We start from the raw sequence: 21,733 nt of genomic DNA on the forward strand, positions 1-21,733 counted from the left end.
AGTGGTGATGTGAGCAGAAGAAGAAATTAATGTGTTGATTTAATAAAAGTGACCGTGCCACTGTAGTGTTAATTTTGTTGCATGTTTTTTTTTTTTGGGTTGACCCGGGTCAACCCATCTGACCCGTGACCCGATCACTGGACCGGGTCAATGACCGGGTCGAGTTTCAAAACTATGGATTCTGGTTTGTGGGTATGGAGAGGGAAATCAGATGAGGTGAGGGGAGTAGATGGTCGGGCAAAGGGAGAGGGTCTGTTCTGTAGGCTGGGACTTGAAGATGAGTGGAAATGGGGGAATGGCGATGGCTGGTTTGGCCGCGTGTGGGGGAGCTGTGGTCGAGAGAGGTTGATGTGGGTGTGGCGGCAGTGAAGATCGGGAGCAGAGATGGCCGGGGGGAGGAAGAAAAAAATTCAGGAGTGGGGGGCCACGGCTGCTTCGGGTGGAGATGGATTTTAGGGTTAGGTTTCCCCCGTTTTTTTTGTATTTTTCTTTCAAAATTGCCCCCCTCTTGATGGGTGTTGAAGGCAACTATTTATAGGCAAAATATTGCTTGAGCCTCAAAATTGGTCCCTCAATTTTATTTTATTTTTGTAAATTTTGATTTTTGTAAATTTTTTGTATTTTTTGAAAACGAGCAATACCAACGTCGACTCAATGAGGAAAATCAATGATTTTAAAAATGACACGTGAAAAGTTGAACGCGTTCCAAAAACCTTTGAAAATTTAAATTCTTTTTTAGACGACGTTGAAAATGCTAAAAACGGTGCAAATATATTAAAAACATATTTTTTGGATTTTCGTTGTTTTTCGCTATTTTTGGATTTTTTTCAAAAACTTAACAAAAAAATGGGTCAAAATTTGGGTAGCAACAGATGCCCCTTTTTTACAATGCTTACGCAACAAAACTCCTCAATGTTTTGCATAGTAAGCTTTGTAAAGACAAGAAAAAGAAAAATGATCTCATTATCTTGGGCGACCTACCTCTTTAGAAGAAAAATGATCTATTTTTAGGGGTGACTAGCCCACACACTCAAACTAGTCTATTTTCACGGGCGACCTACCCACACACGCTCATAGTGGTCTATTTTCAAGGGCGACCTGCCCACACACGCTCATAGTGGTCTATTTTCAAGGGCAACCAACCCACACATACTCAAAGTGGTCTATTTTCAGGGGCGACCAGCCCACACATACACACTGGTCTATTTTCATGGGCGACCTGCCCACACATGCTCAAAGTGGTCTATTTTCACGGGCGACCTACCCACACACGCTCACAGTGATCTATTTTCAAGGGTGACCAGCCCACACATACTCAAAGTGGTCTATTTTCAGGGGCGACTAGCCCACACACTCACACTGGTCTATTTTCACGAGAGACCTGCCCATACATACTCAAAGTGGTCTATTTTCAAGGGCGACCTGCCCTTTTGATTAGGTTTACCTGAGATCCCATCTGGCGATCTAACAAGAACCAAAATCGGTGTGTAGCTCGGTCAACATGAAATCCCATCTAGCGATTCCCTTTAACCAAAGCTAAATTCTGCGTGGTTAGGCTAAACTGAGATCCCTTCGCCGATCCCCTTTAACCAGAACCAAAATCTTTTGTAGTTAGCTTAAACTGAGATCCCTTCGCCGATCCCCTTTAACCAGAACCAAAGTCTGTATGGTTAGGATAAATTGAGATCCCTTCGCCGTTCCCCTTTAACCAGAACCAAAGTCTGTATGGTTAGGATAAACTGAGATCCCTTCGCCGTTCCCCTTTAACCAGAACCAAAGTCTGTGTGGTTAGGAAAAACTGAGATCCCTTCGCCGATCCCCTTTAACCAAAACCATAATCTTATGTGGTTAGGCTAAACTAAGACCCCTTCACCGATCCCCTTTGACCAGAACCAAAATCCTTTGTAGTTAGGATAAACTGAGATCCCTTCGCTGATCCCCTTTAACCAGAACCTAAAGTTCTGTGTATGATTAGGATAAACTAAGATCCCTTTGCCAATCCCCTTTAACCAGAACCAAAATCCTTTGTAGTTAGGCTAAACTGAGATTTCTTTCGCCAATCCCCTTTAACCAGAACCAATAATCCTGTGTGGTTAGGATAAATTGAGATCCCTTCGCCGATCCTTTTTAACCAGAACCAATAATCCTATGTGGTTAGGATAAACTGAGATCCCTTCGCCGATCCCCTTTAACCAGAACCATAATCCTGTGTGGTTAGGCTAAACTGAGATTCCTTTCGCCAATCCCCTTTAACCAGAACCAAAATCCTGTGTGGTTAGGCTAAACTGAGATTCCTTTCTCCAATCTCCTTTAACCAGAACCATAATCCTGTGTGGTTAGGATAAACTGAGATTCCTTTCGCCAATCCCCTTTAATCAGAACCAAAATCTGTGTGGTTAGGCTAAACTGAGATTCCTTCGCCGATCCCCTTTAACCAGAACCATAATCCTGTGTGGTTAGGATAAACTGAGATTCCTTTCGCCAATCCCCTTTCATCAGAACCAAAAATCATGTGTGGTTAGGATAAATTGAGATCCCTTCGCCGATCCCCTTTAACCAGAACCATAATCCTGTGTGGTTAGGATAAACTGAGATTTCTTTGCCGATCCCCTTTAACCAGAACCATAATCCTGTGTGGTTAGGATAAACTGAGATTCCTTTCGCCAATCCCTTTTCACCAGAACCAAAAATCCTGTGTGGTTAGGATAAACTGAGATCCCTTCGCCGATCCCCTTAAACCAGAACCATAATCCTGTGTGGTTAGGATAAACTAAGATCCCTTCGCCGATCCCCTTTAACCAGAACCATAATCCTGTGTGGTTAAGATAAACTGAGACCCCTTTGCCGATCCCCTTTAACCAGCACCAAAATCATGTGTGTAGCTCGGTCAACATGGAATCCCATCTGGCGACTCCCTTCAACCAAAGATAAAATCTTCATGTTGTGATTAACCTGAGATTCCTTCTGGCAATCTCCTTTAACAAAAAAAATATGTTCCTTCTTCAAGATGATAGGGTTCGAATTGAAGACTCTTCTTCGTTGATCTTCTTATTTCTTTGAGATTTCCCTAATGTTAGGGTTTATATCATCTTCCTCTCGTTTCCAGGGTCAAAACCATGATTCTTTGTTGTTCATCAACTCAATGATTCTTTTTTTTTGTCCCCAATCTTGCTGGACTACATTGAGGATTTTTCCTGCAACAAAATAAAAAATATATGCAATGTTTTGACGTTAGATGACATGCATGCATCCTTACCTGATTTGAAATATAGGTCCCCCCCTCTTCGATGTTCCATCATCACAGGGTGCCTTTGTTTGCTTTTCAAAGCTTTCTTTATTCTTTCAATGTACTGGATCATTCGTGTGCTAGCCTTCCACTCAAATATAAGTGCAGTGCCCATCTTGGGCTGTCCACGATGATTACTGCTCTCGGTTGTTCTCAAGCTTGACCATGCATCCAAGTGTGGTGTTGCTCGATTCATCATAAAGAAGTTGAACAAATCATCCATCTCCTAGATTCTCTCAAGAATTGTCCTTTGATTGGTTGTGCGTGTTTTACCACCGCCCGTCAAAAGGTTTTCTAGTGTTTAACCTCATTTTAGATTGCCAATCAGTCATGGACTTGCCCCCAATTGAAACAATACTCTTCAAGTATATGTTATCATCAGTCTTCTTGGAAACTATCCAATCATCCAGACACGCATCTCATAGCTTGCAGTACAAAAGCTCATGGTTGTATGCTCAGTGTTCTTCTCAATAGATTCTTCTCAGCTCTTCTAATCAGATTGTGAAAAGAAATGTCTCGGCTTCATCAATGATGTTGCTTTTATCACCTATACTCATACGGTGAAGTGCATATTTGGCTTCAAAACAAATTGTCTCATAGTCAGTCTTCGTGGTGGGTGCCCTTTCCAATATTCATTCAATGCAGTTGTGTGATAACATCTGTCGATAACCATGTTTCAAAGGATGACAATATGAAATTCTCCTTCAAGTGCAGCATTATTCCACAGTCAGTATTGGTGGTATGCATCTTTTCACCATTCATTCGTGTATCCTCATCGATCGCTAGCCATGCTTTAAAAGATGATGATATGAAAGTGTCCTTCAGGTACATCTTTGTTTCTCCATTGCTGACATGGTTCATTAGAGCATGGACTATTTTGGAGTGACATTGCCCCCAATATGATCTGAATGTGCTCGTTCATTGATTATCTTTCTTTGAACATCATTGTCTTCAGTTCACTGATTCATCATTTAATCATCTTTCATTGCCTCATAGCTGATCTGAATACTGCTTGTTTTTCCTTCTCCGGGTCCACTGTATTGCCCCCATCTGCTCAACTTTTCAAGAAGTGTCGAGGACTTCAATGTCATTTCTATAAAGGATTTCGCAGACTCAATCGATGTTCTTCTGTATCCAATAATCTTCATTGTTTTGGAATCAACTCTCATATTTCAAAGATCATGTCTATTCGAAGTCTAGTTTGTTGAAATGAAATCAGAGATGTCCTTTTTTGAAAAGACCTTTTGAAAATCAAGCTTTTTTTTATCAAAGACCCAACACACGTTATTCGAAATATACAGTCCTTTGATTGTCATGTATTTTGAAAACAGAAATTGACCAGTTGTAAGACTAAAATGGCTTTTTTTCTCTTTTTTTTCATGGATCTTTGTATCCATTTTAGACTCTGATTTTGGGTATATCTTTTAATGGTCTGTGATGAGGTGACCTTTTTCGTGAATTTCAAAAAAACAAGATGCTCAAGTCAAAACTCAGGCTTTATCAAGAAAGGTTATTTCTCTTCTTAGCACTTATTTTATCAGCATGCATAATAACCAATAGCTTAATTCATGATGTCATGACCCTTATGGAAAAGCTCTTCAAGTTTTGAGAGTGCCATTTATGGGTTCAAATTGTTTGTTTGATTAAAAAGGGCTTTTAAAAGCACGTAATGTAGGCTATGGTTCATGGCTATGAAAGAAAGGAATTTCACAGGCTCAATAGGTGTTTGAGGGTTTCAAAGACCTAGGATCAACATCAACTATTCATCAACTCCTTTTCTATTGTTGTCTCTGTAGAGGAAACGACATATAACCTTGTTAACTTGAAAGATCAGACTTCTCTTAACACAAGTCATAATGTAAATCCACCTTTCCTTGATGGATAACCAAACTCAATCATCTGATAACACTAGAGGCTTTATAATGGATACCAAAAGTCACGTTTATAGCTTAGTCTTTTTTGGTATTAACTTTTGTTGTGCCTTTCCTTGATTGAAATTTCTTTTGCTCTTCCTAGATTTGATAGGTGTTCTCTTTCCTTTATCTTTGACTTGCCTTTAAGTGAAGGCAATTTCAACTTCTTTTTTTCAATTCTTTTTTTTTTTGCTTTCTCATAGCCTTCCTCAAAATTCTTATATGCCCCTAGCCTATGTGTTTTCTTGTAGCCTTCTTTCAATCATTGGACTTTTATTTCTAAGCCTTCCCTTTATCCATTAATTATATCAATGTCTTCAAAATATCTCTCATCTGCCCCCAGTGTGGGGTATGATCCTAGTCAGGGTTTTTATGAAAATAATATTTTATCCAGCTCAAAATGGGACTACAAGGGATATAATCTTTAGAAAGTGAAGGGATATCAAAGATGACCTTTTCTCATTTCAAGCAAGGTCGGTTAGAACCGATAAATTTTGACCTCATCCAGTGTAATGATTTGGACTTGTAAGAATCATGATTCACGAGTCCATAACCACCAAATCCACTACGTGTCATTATGCATACTGCAAAAACTCTATATGATGTGTAGTTTGGTTTCATGTAAAGACTCAAGATTTGTTTGGTCACCTCATGTCATTTAAACAAGCATCGAGTCATTTCTGTAATCAAAACACTTTTAAATCTTCAGGATTGATTAATTTTTATCACATGGTGGAGTTTGATCAAAATATTTTGTCAGAATGAAATGCTAAACATCTGTTGATTTCAAAACAATAAAGAGACAAAAACAAGACATGTTTCGTTGAAGGATTAGATGTGATCCCAAAACAAAAATGCAAAATTCCATAACAATATGATCGACAATTCATCGCCATTCTTGAATCAGTTTTTCTAGCAATATCTGTGTTTTGCCAAGCATTTTCGATCACATGTCATTCTGAAGATGTTTGGGGGACAATATAGCTAATGACACCCTTCTTCACAGACTCCACTCGTCTCTTGCTCACCAACTTCCAGACTCGCTTCTTGAAATTCTTGCATCTGTTCAATTGAAATGGCCGAGGACCTTACCATGACATCACATATCTTGTCTGGATTATACCACGTAGAAAACAGTAGTTACATGGGATTTGTCGGAGTCAGGTAAAATTCTAGAATCTGACAGATGCTGGTAAATAAACTCACATGGTAAAAGAATGTCTATCTTTGGCAAAGACATTGGAGTAGTCGATGATACAATGAGACTTGGCTAGACCTCATAATTAAGGTTTCCCACCATCAGAGTCGTCTTTTGAAGCATCTCTCATCATTGTTTTGGAATCCTTGGCAGAACCTTCAATCTTTCCCATCTTGATAGCTTGTTCAATTTTTTTTTGGTAATCCACACAACTTCATGTCAATCTTCCAATGTTATTGTTGTTGTTGTTTTAGGATTGTTAGAAACCTCTCATTAGCTAGGTAATCCTGGCAGCGTACAAAAAACAAAAATATGGGGAATCACACATTGTCAAAACTGGAAGAGAACTTGATGAATCTAAAACTCTTCTATTTCCTCTTTGATTCCTCATTGACAGTGCAACAAACAGCCACCTGTTGAGGGAGTTCTGTTTTGTTGAAGTTTCAGTCCTCTTCATGTTGTTTAGTCCATGTTTGTCTTTTCTCCCTACTTTTGCGTTTTAATGCCGATACTAGTAGGAGAAAATTGTAGACAATATGAAACTACTACATCCCTTCTTGGATTTCCCACTTGCAAATCCACAAACAAATTTCTATAGAGAGAGCTCTGCCACATAGAAGTTTGATGTCTGCTCATGTTTTTCAGCCCAGGTCTGGCTCTTCAACCTACTACCGTGTCTTCGTGCTGAAACTGATGAGAGACATTTTTGTAGCATATGCAACTAATAAATCTCCTCTTGCATTCCCTACTGGCAGATCCACGAATAAAGTTTTGTAGAGAGAGCTCTGTCACGTTAAAGTTCAGTGTCTAATCATGTTTTTTTTAGACCAACATCTTGTGTTGCTGAACTGGAATTGAGCTCATAGTTGGGGTAACTTCAAAGAAGACTAATCCACCATGCACCGAAGGCTAATAGCTATTAGGTGCCATTGGAAAATGTAGAGGCGATGAACAATTAACAGTGCATATGAACAAGAACAAGGGTTGTCCTTAGTTGATGACTGAAGGCATTGTTGCTGTTGTCCATGGCTGAAAAGGAGAGGTGCAACTTCAATTGGATGTGGACAAGTAGTGTTCTCACAAAAGACTGTGCAGACATTCCCTTTCCATTTAATGCTCAACACTTGTTCAAGCAGATCTGAGTCTAGCTACTTCACCTTTGCTGCTCTCAACTTCATTTTGACAATGTGCCTCTCTCTGACCCCTTTCTTTATTATCCATCTTTTTCCATCCAGTGTAGTAAACCTCGAATGGGGGAACCTATTTTTCCTCCCGGTACATGCATGATAAATGTATGAACATGTAATCTATATGAGGAACTCGCCCTTCGAGGGGTGACATATGATCGCAACTCTTGCATGATGAAACAAGAATCTTGATTCTTGCACAAACTCTACAATGAAAATTTTCTGAGCGACGGTCATTGTGTCACCCACAAGTCTTGAGTTCAAGATGTTTCAAGAAGAGCTTGCTCGAATGCAAAACAATGTATACAGAGCATACATCCTAATAGACAGGTTCTAATCTTTTTACGTGAGACAAAGGGTAGGTTTCCTACTTGGTCTCTATAAAGGGTCTCTCGTTGTCCTAGTGATCACCCTCTTGAACGCAATATAGGGGCCTAATAAGCAATGAGATGGCACGTGTACCAACTGTTACCAGTCTAAGTACTCAACGAAGAGTTGGGGTTTACATAAACTTAAACCTTGACTAAAAGTCATAAGGTAAGTTGGTAGTCCCCCACCTAACCTAGAAGCTTGTGTGTTCTTTCAAAAATAAATACAGGTGATGCATGAAACAATTCTAAAAATGCATGGATAAAACAAAAATAAAACAAGATAAAAATGCAAATACTTAAACACATTAAATACACAAAGCTTAGTCCAATATTATCAGAAATAGTACCTTCCCCAGTGGAGTCGTCATTCTGTCGCACGTCAAAATCCACGCGGTATCGAGCTGGCGATTTATCATTTACTCGTTTGCTTTGATTTGTTCATTGGGAGTCGCCACCTAGTATTTAATCGAGGGCTACTTGGAAACTCGGGTATACTGGTCTCATCAGAGATTCACGAGTAAGGAACTGGTTGTGGTTAGGGAAGGTATTAGCACCCCTAACTCACCCTGCCTGAGGTAAGCTGCTTCGTGGACTTGATGTGTTAAAGAAGTTTTAAAAATTCTGTTCTTTCATCGAATTTTAGAAATACGACTTACGTGTAAATTCATAATTCTTTATTCGTGAGCAAATCAAAATATTAAATTCTTCTTTATTCTTGCAATTTTATCAAAACAAAAAAAAAACATTCATAAACAAAATACAAATCACACATTCACTTTCACTATACTTTTCTTTTTTTCTTTTTTTTTTCTTTTCTTTTTTTTTATATCCACATTACAAATTATATAAAAAAAATCAACACTAAACAAAAATTACATTACATAATTTAAAAATTACAAAATAGTCCCTAAACTCCAGAAATTGCAGGGAAGGCCTTCTGCAACCGCAAGAACAGTGGCGGTGAGTCTCCCCACGCGCCTCCGCCACTGGCGGAGGGTGGTTTCACGCGCCGCCGCAAGACAACCCAGGCAAGAAGGAGGGCCAGTCACGGCTTCCTCTCTTCTTCCCCTCCTCGTCGGCGGTGACTTGCAAAATACCAAAAAAACACAACAGGCAAACTGTTTTAATCTTCTTTCATGGTTTTCAGGTGTGCCTCTCTCTCTCTTTTCCTTTAGATCTGCTTCACTGCAGATCGACTCTTTTATGGGTTTTTTTCGTCTTCCCCTCCACTTCGGGTAGCTGGCAGAAGGAGGAAGGATGGCTGCTGATCTGTAGGTGCCGCTGTGTTTGGGCCGCCGCTGGAGGCTGTTGGGTCTGCGGGCGCTGCTGGAGCGAGGAGGCGGGCAGGAGGCCGTTTTGTGCAAATGAAAGTTGGTGGGTGAGGAATGGGACGACGTCTGTGGGCGCTGTCGTTCGTGGGTTGCAGCTGGAGGCCGGTTGAGGGAGATGAAGAGGGTTTTGGCTGTGTTGAGGCGGAGACACCGCAACTAGGAGGAGGAGATGGGACTCTTGGGTTAGCCGGGATGCTGCGACTTTGATTGACTCTGGTTTGTGGGTATGGAGAGGGAAATCAGATGAGGTGAGGGGAGTAGATGGTCGGGCAAAGGGAGGGGGTCTGTTCTGTAGGCTGAGACTTGAAGATGAGTGGAAATGGGGGAATGACGATGGCTGGTTTGGCCGCGTGTGGGGTAGCTGTGGCCGAGACAGGTTGATGTGGGTGTGGCGGCAGTGAAGATCGGGAGCAGAGATGGCCGGGGGGAGGAAGAAGAAAAAATCAGGAGTGGGGCTCCGCAGTTGCTTCGGGTGGAGATGGATTTTAGGGTTAGGTTTCCCTTTTTTTTTGTATTTTTCTTTCAAAATTGCCCCCCTCTTGATGGGTGTTGAAGGCAACTATTTATAGGCAAAATATTGCTTGAGCCTCAAAATTGGTCACTCAATTTTATTTTATTTTTGTAAATTTTGATTTTTCTTAATTTTTTGTATTTTTTGAAAACGAGCAATACCAACATCGACTCAATGAGGAAAATTAATGATTTTAAAAATGACGCGTGAAAAGTCGAACGCGTTCCAAAAACCTTTGAAAATTTAAATTCTTTTTTAGATGACGTTGAAAATGCTAAAAACGGTGCAAATATATTAAAAACATATTTTTTGGATTTTCGTTGTTTTTCGCTATTTTTGGATTTTTTTCAAAAACTTAACAAAAAGATGGGTCAAAACTTGGGTAGCAACAATCTATAGATTTCATTGGCTAGGAATAACCAAGGATTGCATTAGTTATGCAAAATAGTGTCAAACATGTCAATACTTTAGTCCAATCTAACATGTACCAATGAACAAAATCAATATAGTGTTCACACCATAGCCATTTAGACGATGAGAAATGGATATTATTGGCAAAATAAACCCACCATCATTAAGAAGACATAATTATATTCTTATAGCCACAAATTACTTCACCATGAATTACTTCACTAAATAGGTTAAATATATTCCCTATTGATCAATTAATCAAGAAATCATGATTAAATTCATTAAGGAAGAAATCATCCATATATTTGTTCTTTCAAAAACCATCATTATTACCAAGCATCAATATCCACTAGAGAAGATGTTAAGTAATCCACATAAGAATATTGATTTAAAATAATTCATTCCACTCCTTATTATGCCTAAGATAATGTGCAAATAAAATCGACCAATAAAAAATTAATTCTTAATATTCAAAAATTGTTTAGAAATAAACCTAAAGTTTAACATGATGCTTTGTCAGAAGCATTATGGATGGACATATAAGATTTCATAAAAGACTACTTAAGGGACTTTACCAGTCATCTAACATATGACCATAATGCTATATTACTTTAAGAGCTCACGGTACAATCACTCAAAAGGGTTGCATAGTATAACATGGATAATTTAGAATACTAGCATGTTATGCTGGAAAAGTTAAAAGATTTGGATAAGGTAAGACTTGTTGTGTTAGATCATTTACTGGCACACAAGAAGAAAATCAATATAACAAACAACAAACATGTTCGATAAAAAAAAATTTAGTGAGTGATTTGTTTTAGAAAGTCGTACTATTAATTAGACATAAATATCAAAATTTAGAAAATAATCCTTGAACCAAGAGTGTTCATATATTGTTTCTAAAGTTTTAAAAAGAGATGCCTACCATCTAGCAAATCAATGAGGGCTATAACATTTTTTTTAATCAATTAATGGTTAATATTTGAAGATATATTACCTATAAAAAAAAATAGTGGAAGATTGTATATATGAAGAAGTCAAATGATTGACCTAGATATTAAAAGCATAACACTACTCTAGAGATCTATGGTTTATGCTTTAGGCTTAATAGTTAAGCTATTTTTCAAGAACACGATTTAAGTCTTCATTGTAACAAGGATTTAGGTTGGAATATGCAATTAGTGAAAAATTAGTAATGAATAATGTTGCTTGTATTATCAAAGAACAATTTTGTATACAATAGAATTTCATAAGAGGAAAAAAACTTCATTCAAATTTAGAATTTAGTATGTACAAGTATACGAGATTGTTCATTATAAAAGAAAGAGCCTAAGACATATTACATTCTAACCTAGACCTAAACAATTTAAAAGAGGAAGCTATTTTCTAAAGATCCATCATAACTTTTTTTTTCCATGATCGTTGTTATCTTAGACTACCTAGGGTAGTTTTCTTTATTGATAAGGTCATTTCTAAGTCAATTTTATCATCTGTCTCTATTTGGTTTGAAAAAACTTTAGACTAAGAAAAGTGTTATTTCTACGAGAGCTAGCCTCTTTATCAATTCAACAACTTTAGCTTTGTATTACTCTGTATTAATTAATAGTCTTTTCACTACCAAATGACATTTCTAAATAATAATGCATTTACCATCCCAAGTATTTTTCTACAAAAGCTTTGAGTTTTGAGTTGCCTTATTATATATTTTCACCTTTAATATAGTTATTCTTGTTGTTCTGAGAGGGCCAATGTGATCTTAAAGTTGTGAAAGGGTACCCATATAACCCGACTAATACAATTTGTAAAGCCTTCAAACAATATATTGCTTTTGAGTTATTGAATACAATCCATGATGACTTAGTCACTAAGAATGCTCACTCCTTGCATCAACAACTTGAAAATTTCTCTAGAGGCCCTAACATAGTATTCTTTGATGATTATCTTTAAGATTTGCTTTAGACTAGATATCTCCTATATACAAGAGATAAGGATTAATCTAGTCTTTAAAAGTACCTCGAAACGAAAAAAAAATCCCTTTAACGACTTTTAAAAAGTCATTAATAATAAACCAACAATACAAAGTTACACTTTAGCTTAAAGATATAATAATCATCATTGGAGTAACTAAGGGCTTGATTTCTTTAATAGAAAGAAATGTAGGGTTCTTTGACCTTTAGCCTTTTATATCAAGGTTCACATCCTATAAATACCTTAGGAGCATTAGCTGATTTGTACCACCTATGTTAAACCAAAAGTTATAAAAGATTTAATAGATGGTACAAATCTTTCCTTTAAGGCGCTTTTTATTTTCTTGCTTTCCATGTCCATTTCATGCCATGGTAATAAAAACACAGGTCCAAACTTATCCTCATATAATGGAGTTTTTAACCATCAAGAGCAGCTGTTATAGTATCCTCAAATCCTTCACCCTTTGTTTTTGCTCTCCTCTAAAAAGGAATAAATTTCTAGCAATATAACATCTACCTCTGCAAGGGTGTTGTCTATGGGTCTACAAACACCTTTTAACATAAAAAGCACATATTCTTACAGGTTTCATCTTTAAAGGCAAAGTTGTCAAAAACGCTTTTTTAACACGACACGGAATATACAATATAAACTCGGATCATAAACTCGAATCGTAAAATCACAAGAAAAATATTTTAACTAATTATATATTGACAATTTCAGTCAAGTAGTAAATAATAATATAACACAATTAAAATAAAAGTGAAATAAACAATACAAATGTCCAAACACCTTAAAATATATAATTCAAATAAAAATTCATACATGGTTTAAATAACTTAAAAATACAAAAAGAAAAAAAAATAAGATTGAACAACTATGTTTTATTGATAGAGTTTCAGAACATTTTCTAAAGGACAGGTCTTGAAACACACTGCAGACAACTAGTGAGATGATATAACATTCTAAGGTATATCACCAACTTAAAAATAAAAATTAACAGAGACCAATATAGTGAACTCGTGACAACGAGAACAAAAATGTACAAAATGACATCAATTTAATCTCATGTCACCTCACCTTCCACCTTTTTTATGTTAGTAACAAGTCCTAGAAATAATGTCCAAATATCCCACCAAGCAAGACATGTATTTCAAGTTCTCTCTGAGTCTTTGTTGTCTCTCTTTGTAGTTAACAAATGGTTAGTCTAAAACACAGTATTTCTCTCTATATAAGTATTCCTATTTCTTATTTTACTCTTTTGATTCCTCACCATCTACCTCTGTCTTCTCATGGTTTCGATCCTCCAATCATGTCTTCCCTACCTAAAATACACTATAAGACTTTCCCATACCCAAAATCCTCTAATGATGGTGTTAGTCTGCTAAGATTGAAAATTTGGGCAAAGGGGAGACTAGGGAGTGGGGACTATGTAGTGGAGTGTCAGGGGACTCAGACAGGGAGTCAGTAAATTTTTTAACTTTTACGGGTTAAAACTCGAAATTGGTCAAAATCGGTCAAACTCGTTTACCGATTTTAACTGAGTTTGACCGATTTTGAGTTTTAACCCGATTTGACACGTTATATACATATTGACTCGTAAAATCATAAGATTTTAAGAGTCAACTCGTGATTTTAACAACCTTGCTTAAAGGCATATATGATGTAACCTTAAAAACTGTTGGGCCTGCTTTCTTTGATAGAAATGAAAGGGTATTCCCTAGTTAGTAGTAAAAAATGGTTGTGTTTCACCAAGGTTTTGGTTGAGTGTTCTCAGGATGATCAAGAACAAAACTAGGAGCTTTAATAGTTGGGATCTTATTCTCTAAAGCAATAATAGTGATTGATAGTGTAGCACTCTTAAGAGATGCCAAAGTAGGAGCAACGATTGATGATTGGGAACAATTGGCAAGGGAGGATGAGTAAAAGTCTTTGGTATTATCTTTATAATGAGAATTAGAGGTAGAGAAGCAATTTAAGGAGATAGTACCTGAGGAAAGTAAGGTAAGATGAAAGTGAAAAAAAAAAAAACAAAATGCATCATATTCTAGTTGAAAAACATACCTAGGTTTAGTCCTTGAAACAAAAGCCTCATCATCTTTCTCATCTTCCATTATAGAAGGGTTTTAAGGTTTAGTAAGATTGGTTATCAGTGGTGAACCACTAATAGTTTGAGGAGATGAACAAAAAAGACTATTTTAAAATAACAAATAGGGTTAAAGGAAATAAAATGAAAAAACCTAAAATATTCTTACTATAAGTTTATTTAGTAGGCTTTTTGTTTATCCTTCTCATATGTTTTACTTTTGCTTATTTTATCAAAATAATTCAAATCAAAGAAGATTTTATCTACCATCTCTTATAAGGAAGTGATGTAAATGAGTTCCATAGACTTCATGAAGAACTGAATATGTCAACTAACACTTTTCCTTTTATACAATTAAACAAAATTAGAAAAAATTGTTGAAGAATTATCTCAACTGAATAGTGTTAGTGTACGCTTTTAGGTAAGACCCCGAGATATAATTTATATAATTCTCTATCACGCCATCTTAAATTAAAGCTCTTTGGGTTTGAAATTTGTATAAACTCACATTATTTTGTGCTTATTTTTTTATCAAATAGAATGAGAGTTGTGAAATTTGAACTCGTGATCACTTAGCTAACAAGACTTTGATACATTATCAAAGAATTATCTTAACCCAATTATTTAAGATTTTAAGTGAGACCTCAAAATATAATTTATTTAATTCTATAAAAAAAATATACTAAAATAATATTAATAATAAATTAAATTAGCACAAAAAGAAGAAGTCATTTGCAAACTCTACTTTATAGCAATAGAAAGAGATGGAAGAAAATTCCTAGAGTAGTTATTTGAAGTTTGAAACGGAAGAGATTGAAGTTTGAAACGGAAGAGATCGAAGGAAAATACTAAAAAAGGAGGAATTTGTTGAGTATTTTGTCCAAAGTGTTGTATATTTACAGATCTACATTTACTTAAAAGAATGAATTAGTACATATAACACTCCATCAAGGGTATATATTATAATAGGGTGTTGCTAAAATCGTACATTAAGTTAAAATGTAATAAAAAAATAATAAAGAAAAAAAAAAGGTGTGAGAATAACAAAATAGTTAATGAATTTAGAAATGCTAATTATAATAATATTACTATTATTAACTTCTCGGAGAAGTCACACCATTGTACCATGAATGTTGATGCGATGAGAATTTATAACTTACTTCCTCTATTTTTATAAAGATCTTCTCTTTTTTTCTTTTTTGTAGTTTTGTTTCTCCTAAAATAACTGTTAACAAATAATGGTTTTATATATATATATATATATATATATATATATATATATATATATATATATATAAAATCGAAGAGTGGTTGAATTGATTTATCAGTAATTCTTGCGAGGTTTAACTTTTTACATATTAATTTATTTTTTAAAAATTAAACCTAACATTCTATATCGAAGTTAAATCTTAGATAACTTTATATCTTGATCAAGTTAGATTTTAAAAATTAAGGTATTATTTGGAATTATGTTCCAAACGGTGTTTCTAAAAAAAAAATTATAAAAAACTAAAGTTTTTTAATATTTTTTTGTTATTTTGATGTGCTGATATCAAAAATAATTTTTTATACATTTGAAAGCAAAAAACAGTTTGAAAAGCAATCATTATCATGCTCCAAAATACCTTCTAAATCTAACAACTATACCAATACATAGTTCTAAATCAGTCTGATAAATTGACTTGGTGACTCACATCCTAACTAAGTTTCATTTTAAACCATTCATTAACCTAGCTAACCCCAAATAACTTGATGAGCAAACCAAAATAAATTGAACCAAATTTCATCAAGTCAACCAAAAAGTTTCTTTAAAAGAAATTAAAATAACATCGTGACAATAAAAATAATAAACCTTGATTAACCAAAAACCCAACAACCCGAAGTCCAAAACCAGGTTGATGGAGAAATTGAGAGGAGGGATTTCTTTTGTTTTTGTTCAAGTTAAGTAAATTCAAGTGACTTGGAGCTCTCAATGAAGTCTGAGAGCTGCAAACATTTAAGATTAAGCTTAAGTGGTTCGATACGTGGATCTGTCCACATGATTTTAACGCCAATATTTAACAATACTAGACGCTTCTAAATAAATTCTGGTTAAATATAGAGAGTATCAGTGTCAGCATTCAAATCTTTTCAAATATAGGTATGGGCCTAAATCTTGCAACGAAAATATTTTTTCTTTTCTACATGTTAGGAAGCTTGTTACAGTTTTAATCAACCAAATGGTGCATCACTCATTATGGATGATTAATTTATTTGCCACTAATCGGATGCCAGAAGTCTGCTGATAGTCGTATGGATCCAAGGACAAGTATGCATCGACAAAGGTCCCTGGTCTGAACCAGGTATCCAGCTCGGCAGCATCAAACTTACTGAATATGAGCTTTTGTGTGGTTCCAGATGGTTCTTTCAGATACATATCCGTTGCATATTGAGCAACATCCCCATTTACTGCAGTAGGTATGCTGAGAAAAGAAAAGGAAACAAAATTAGGCACTTCCAGAACCATTGCTTGGATCAATAAGACGGCATAGAAAATGAAATCTGTGAGTAGAATAATATAATGATAACTATCCTCCCCATCAGAAGGCCCCATCATGCAATAATCGAGTTCTTTCTCACTTCATTTTTAACAGTAAGCCGAAAAGCATGAGCCTTTGAAATTGAACAAAGTAAGCTAAGTAGAGCTTAAAATGTCAGGGAAAAGAAATGTAAGATAATGAATTAACAAGCATATAAAAATGAACAACCAGGACCCTCAACCATTCTGGTTTTATTCTTTTTTGCGATTCTTAAAGATTCCAATGATAATCCTGTATGGGAAATGCACAAGAAACTCGGTGATGGCTAGATGGAAAAAAGGTAGATCCAAGTTAGGGGTGTGCAAGGAAACCTATGAACAGATAAATCAAACCAAAATCAACAAGAATGCTCTAAAAAAATAGGTTAACCAAACCGGTTGGTTGCATTTTGTTCTGGATTTTTTCCAAATATTTTCGACCTTTCATATAAGTTCTGGGTTTTGTTCCAATAATCACATTTACCTAGGTCAAACCAATTTCCCCTTATGGAATGATATCTTGCCAATTTTTTACATACCTTTGTATATTATAATGAATAAATATGGAGAATAAACTAAGATGATATGAATACATCCTAAATTAGAAAAGTATGAAGGCAAAAATGGAAAATCAACCAATGCATCAGTTAATTAAACTGGTTGAACAAAAAGATTAGTTAAGACAGTTCCATCTATTTGATTTTGGTTAATAAAATTCTTGAACTAAACCTTCCAGCTTGTTCAGAAAAGGAAAAAAAAAAAAAAAAAAAGGCCACGATTTAATGACTGAACCAAAAAGTCCCAATGAGGAACAATTTCGTTGGACAACAGTTTATATCATTGTGTACTCCTAAACTTGGACATTGCAAATGCTACAAAGAGAAGGGATAAGAGGACTGAAACTTACTTCAATCTCACGGTAGGGTTGTTGACAAAGCCCTGTTTTCTGGTAACAACACTCCTCCAATCAGAACTACAATCCGAATCTGCACAAACTTTCCGCACAATGCTCTCACATGTATCAAGAACATCACATAGACTTGGAGATGCATCAACCACAAAACTCAACCGTGGCCGGCCTGCATGATCAGAAAACTTCGTACTTAGTCCAAACCGTATCCTCAACCGAGGACAGCGAAGCTGCAAAATGGCCCCCTCGTAAAATAATTTGATTCTATGACTCCCTCGAAAGAACGGGACATGAAATGCTCTAATAGAAGAAAGAGAAACTTCATCAAGCTCTAAGAAACCCAAAACGTCACTGCAACTTTCAGGGACAGTCACTGTAGAAGGCATCTCAGGAGGCTGTAGTATTGGGTTTTCCTCCATGGCGACATCTGGTTGAAAGGAGGCAGCATTCATTTCATTGCCAAGTGCGACCATGTCAAATGTATCAGGATGAGCTGTATTAGATGCAACAGAATATTGGGCCTCAGCAGTATTGCTTGTGAGAAGAGAAAAGACTGGACGCTTTTCCTCAGTTCTATCATTTTCAGGAGACAGGGCAGGGGTGCTTTTAACGTGTGAACTCGAAGACGGGGAATTCTTGTTTAGGACTGGGGATTTTCCATTTCTACGACTTCTTGTGATAGCATTAGGGGAAACCCAATGGTTTTCTGGAAATGCGTCTGGGAGGCTTGATTCCTGAAAATGGGGCAGCTTTTGGTTAATTTTTGCCTAGAAACAAATAAAACATGCAAGTTTAACGGCCACACAACTTAATGGTCATTCAAAAAGACTAGGACGGAGGTTGATTTTTGGCCTGCTTAAGCAACAAGTGAGCGATTATGTAGTTTACTAAGAGAAGAAAGAGGCCAAACATATCATGTAATAGAAAAAAAATATTGCAATGGTAAATCAGCCGCTTCTGGGATGACAAAGAGAAGAAGAGGGAAAGGGTGGTTAGAAGAGTGAAGTCGAGTGGACTTACCAGGAATAGGACAGTAGCACAATGCTTAAGAACCTCAACATTCATTCTTACATCATCTAAACTCCTGATCAAAGTATCAAAGACATCATTTCATTCCAAAAACTCCATTAAATAAGGTAAATCCCCTAAAATACATAACTTATTTTACCTATGTGTTTGGTTTCCAAGCCCAAAATAAGTTGCAAGGCTTGCCATCTGGTATCAATCATAAAAAAAGTCAGCACAAAACAAACAAACATCATCAACAACAACCACAACAACAACCTAACCTTCATGTTGCCAGCTCTCCTTCCAAACTTCTGAGTCAATAATGCTAACGAGTCAATAGTCCCCTTTGGCTCTGGTGCTGCCCTTCCAATCTCCGCAAACGCCTCTCTTATTCGCACACAATCAAATCTGACTATATTATGGCCCGCCCATATCCTCCCATGGAGGATGTCGTAGACCGTGTCAGCAATGTCAGCGAAGGACGGTGCTGAAACCACAGCTTCTGGTATGATGCCGTTACACCGTACGGACAAGGAAGATATGAGCTTCGGGTTGGAGGGTCGGACCAAGGTCGAGTAGCTCCTGATCTCTTCTAGCTTCTGGGGGCAGACAAGGATGGCCCCGAATTCAAGTATAGCATACCCCTGGCCGGGTCGGGTCGGGACCGTGGTTTCAACATCGAAGAAAGCTATCTCTGTTTTGTTTTCCATCTCCTCGCTCCCTCTATTCGGATCACCCTTTCAAAAAGCAAAGAGAGGTTTTGGGTTCTCTCTCTATCGCTCTGCGTGTGGATAGATATAGGGAAGGGAAATAGGTCTTTGCTTCTTAGGGTCGGTTTGCTTCGCAGGCTTAACAAAGTAAAGCACAATTGAAGCTGGGTGTTTAGCCCATGTTCCATTCAAAGAATATACTCGTTCCACTTTCATTGCTTTTCCTATCTCCTTGTCTCTCGCTGCAAGCTTTTGATTCAATGGAACTTTTTACTTTTACTCTTTATAATAATTGCTCTCTTTTTTTAATTATTTTTATTATATATAATCAATTGTTTAATGATTTATCTATATTATTATATTGTCATCTATGTGTTATTCATATTCATTATACTTACGTTTGTTTGTATTCTTTATATTTTATTTAAATAAGAATATGATTTAATTTATCACTTCATTTCGTGATTTTATTATTAAAAAAATATTTCATTTAAAAGTAAAAATACTTAAATAATATAAAACTCAACTCCTATACAGGATCTTAATGTGGGTTGATCTAGTTTAAGAAATGTTTTTTTTTTTAACTTTATATACTATCAAATAAATATTCAATGCACATCTTAAATTGAAGTTGTGAGATCACTTGGTTTTGCTCATATTATTTGATAAATATCTGCACAAGTGACAATAAAGATCCAATTTATATTTTTAATTTTTAATAGATTACAAAATATTATTTGATAAAACTACGTGTGTGTGTGTGTGTATATATATATTAAAACAATTACAATACAATCAATATAATGTCTTGCAATGAACAAATCAAAATTTATTTCAGAGTATTTTTTTGACCAAAAAAAGCTTAAAAAAATAGGAAAATAAAATTCTTGATTAGTATAAAGGTACATCTATCTATATTAGTGCTTGCATATGGATACCAGTTTTTTTTTTTAATCTTTTTTTATCCTTAAATCCATCACGATTCTTCTTCTTTCCTCAAATAAAAAAACGATATTTTTAAGTTCTTTTTTATATTTTAAAAAACTATTATAAGTCATGCATATATAGTTTTATATTCAAAAAGTTTTATTACTCGATCATTGTATTTCTTTTTGAACAACGATAGCCAAACACCAGCTACCATAACAATGTTGGAAATGTTTCGATTGTCCTTCATGTTATGGACATCGTGTTTGGCCAATGGATTTCTAATTTGGTACCGGCGACTTGTTTTTTTCTTTTCCTCGATTTCCGTGCATAATTCTCTAAATTTTCAAAGTAGCTCTTTGATTTTTATTTTTTTTAGAGTTGGTCCCTCTACTTTTGATTACTGTTTATTTTATTTGAAATAATATATAAAATTGGAATTTGTTTTTAATTTCATCCACCTTTGATTTTTTAATTTGTTAGATTTAGTTGATCCTTATTCTTTTGATTACTATTTTTTTGTTTTAAATTATTTTTTAAGTAAAATTTTAATTGTTAAGTTCATCCATTCTATAGGGTAATCTTGACCTTATTATCTAGGTCACAGGTTTGAAATGTTATTTTAAGTTGACTTAAAACTTTTTTTTAGGTTTTTTTTTTTGCAAATGAACTTTTTTTTTTAATTTTATCCTTTAATATTTTAATTAGGCTTTGTTATTTTTATTTCTTTCTTTTCTATAGGGTTATCACCTAGGGTGACTCCATATGTTGTATCACAGATTTAATAGGTTAACCTAGAGTGACTTAAGCTATTTTTTTTTGTTTGATTTATCTGCTGTTATTGTCTATTTTTTACTATATTATTAAATCAATTATACTTACTGGATCTAGTCAAGTCAATGACCTAACTTTCATATTTATCTTGCTTCTTTAAAAAAGCTATCATCGCTTGAGCATCTTATTTTTTATGGTGGAAAATTTTGGTCTGGCCCGTGGCGTAGCACGAACTATCAATCTAGTCTCAACTAAAAGTCTTAAGCAATTAAGTGGGGCATGTATAATGATTTTTATACTAATTTTCTAACACACTTTCTCAAGTAAAAATCTTTTTGTGTTTGAAACTTGCATAAGCTCATACTATCTTGTTCTAGTTTTTTTTTTTATTAAAAGAGAATATAAGTGGAGAGATTCGAATTTGAGACTGTTTAGTCATTAAAGCTCTGATATAGTATCAAAAAATTATATCAATCCAAAATATTAAGTTGTTAAGTGAGAAACCAAAGCTAGTTTCATATTAATTATATAACAAGATGCATAAATTAATAATAACTCACACAAGATAGCCTGGATACCTTCAAAAGC

The 21,733-nt window shown here is 35.4% G+C and overlaps 1 protein-coding gene across 1 annotated transcript; it reads right to left on the reverse strand.

Moving 5' to 3' along the window:
• Nucleotides 1–16,333: 16,333 nt before the first annotated feature.
• Nucleotides 16,334–19,636, reverse strand: LOC18105788 (protein NEN2). Its single transcript, XM_024586997.2, has 5 exons — nucleotides 19,016–19,636; nucleotides 18,895–18,941; nucleotides 18,747–18,810; nucleotides 17,724–18,460; nucleotides 16,334–16,721 (listed from the first exon to the last, which is right to left on the reverse strand). Exons 1-5 carry the CDS (start codon nucleotides 19,442–19,444, stop codon nucleotides 16,487–16,489), a joined length of 1,512 nt encoding a protein of 503 aa, XP_024442765.1. The 5' UTR covers nucleotides 19,445–19,636; the 3' UTR covers nucleotides 16,334–16,486.
• Between the last annotated feature and the right edge of the window lie 2,097 nt (nucleotides 19,637–21,733).

The sequence above is a fragment of the Populus trichocarpa genome, chromosome 15 (genome assembly GCF_000002775.5).
Source record: "Populus trichocarpa isolate Nisqually-1 chromosome 15, P.trichocarpa_v4.1, whole genome shotgun sequence".
NCBI classification, from domain to species: Eukaryota; Viridiplantae; Streptophyta; class Magnoliopsida; order Malpighiales; family Salicaceae; genus Populus; species Populus trichocarpa.

Bases quoted from the DNA above. Each gene is read 5' to 3' on its own strand.
- LOC18105788 (XM_024586997.2), bottom strand. From the start codon at position 19,444: ATGGAAAACAAAACAGAGATAGCTTTCTTCGATGTTGAAACCACGGTC. The intron at 18,461-18,746 runs GTAAGTCCACTC...CCCCATTTTCAG, and splicing joins GTGCTACTGTCCTATTCCTG to GAATCAAGCCTCCCAGACGC. The intron at 16,722-17,723 runs GTAAGTTTCAGT...TTCTTTTCTCAG, and splicing joins AACCCTACCGTGAGATTGAA to CATACCTACTGCAGTAAATG.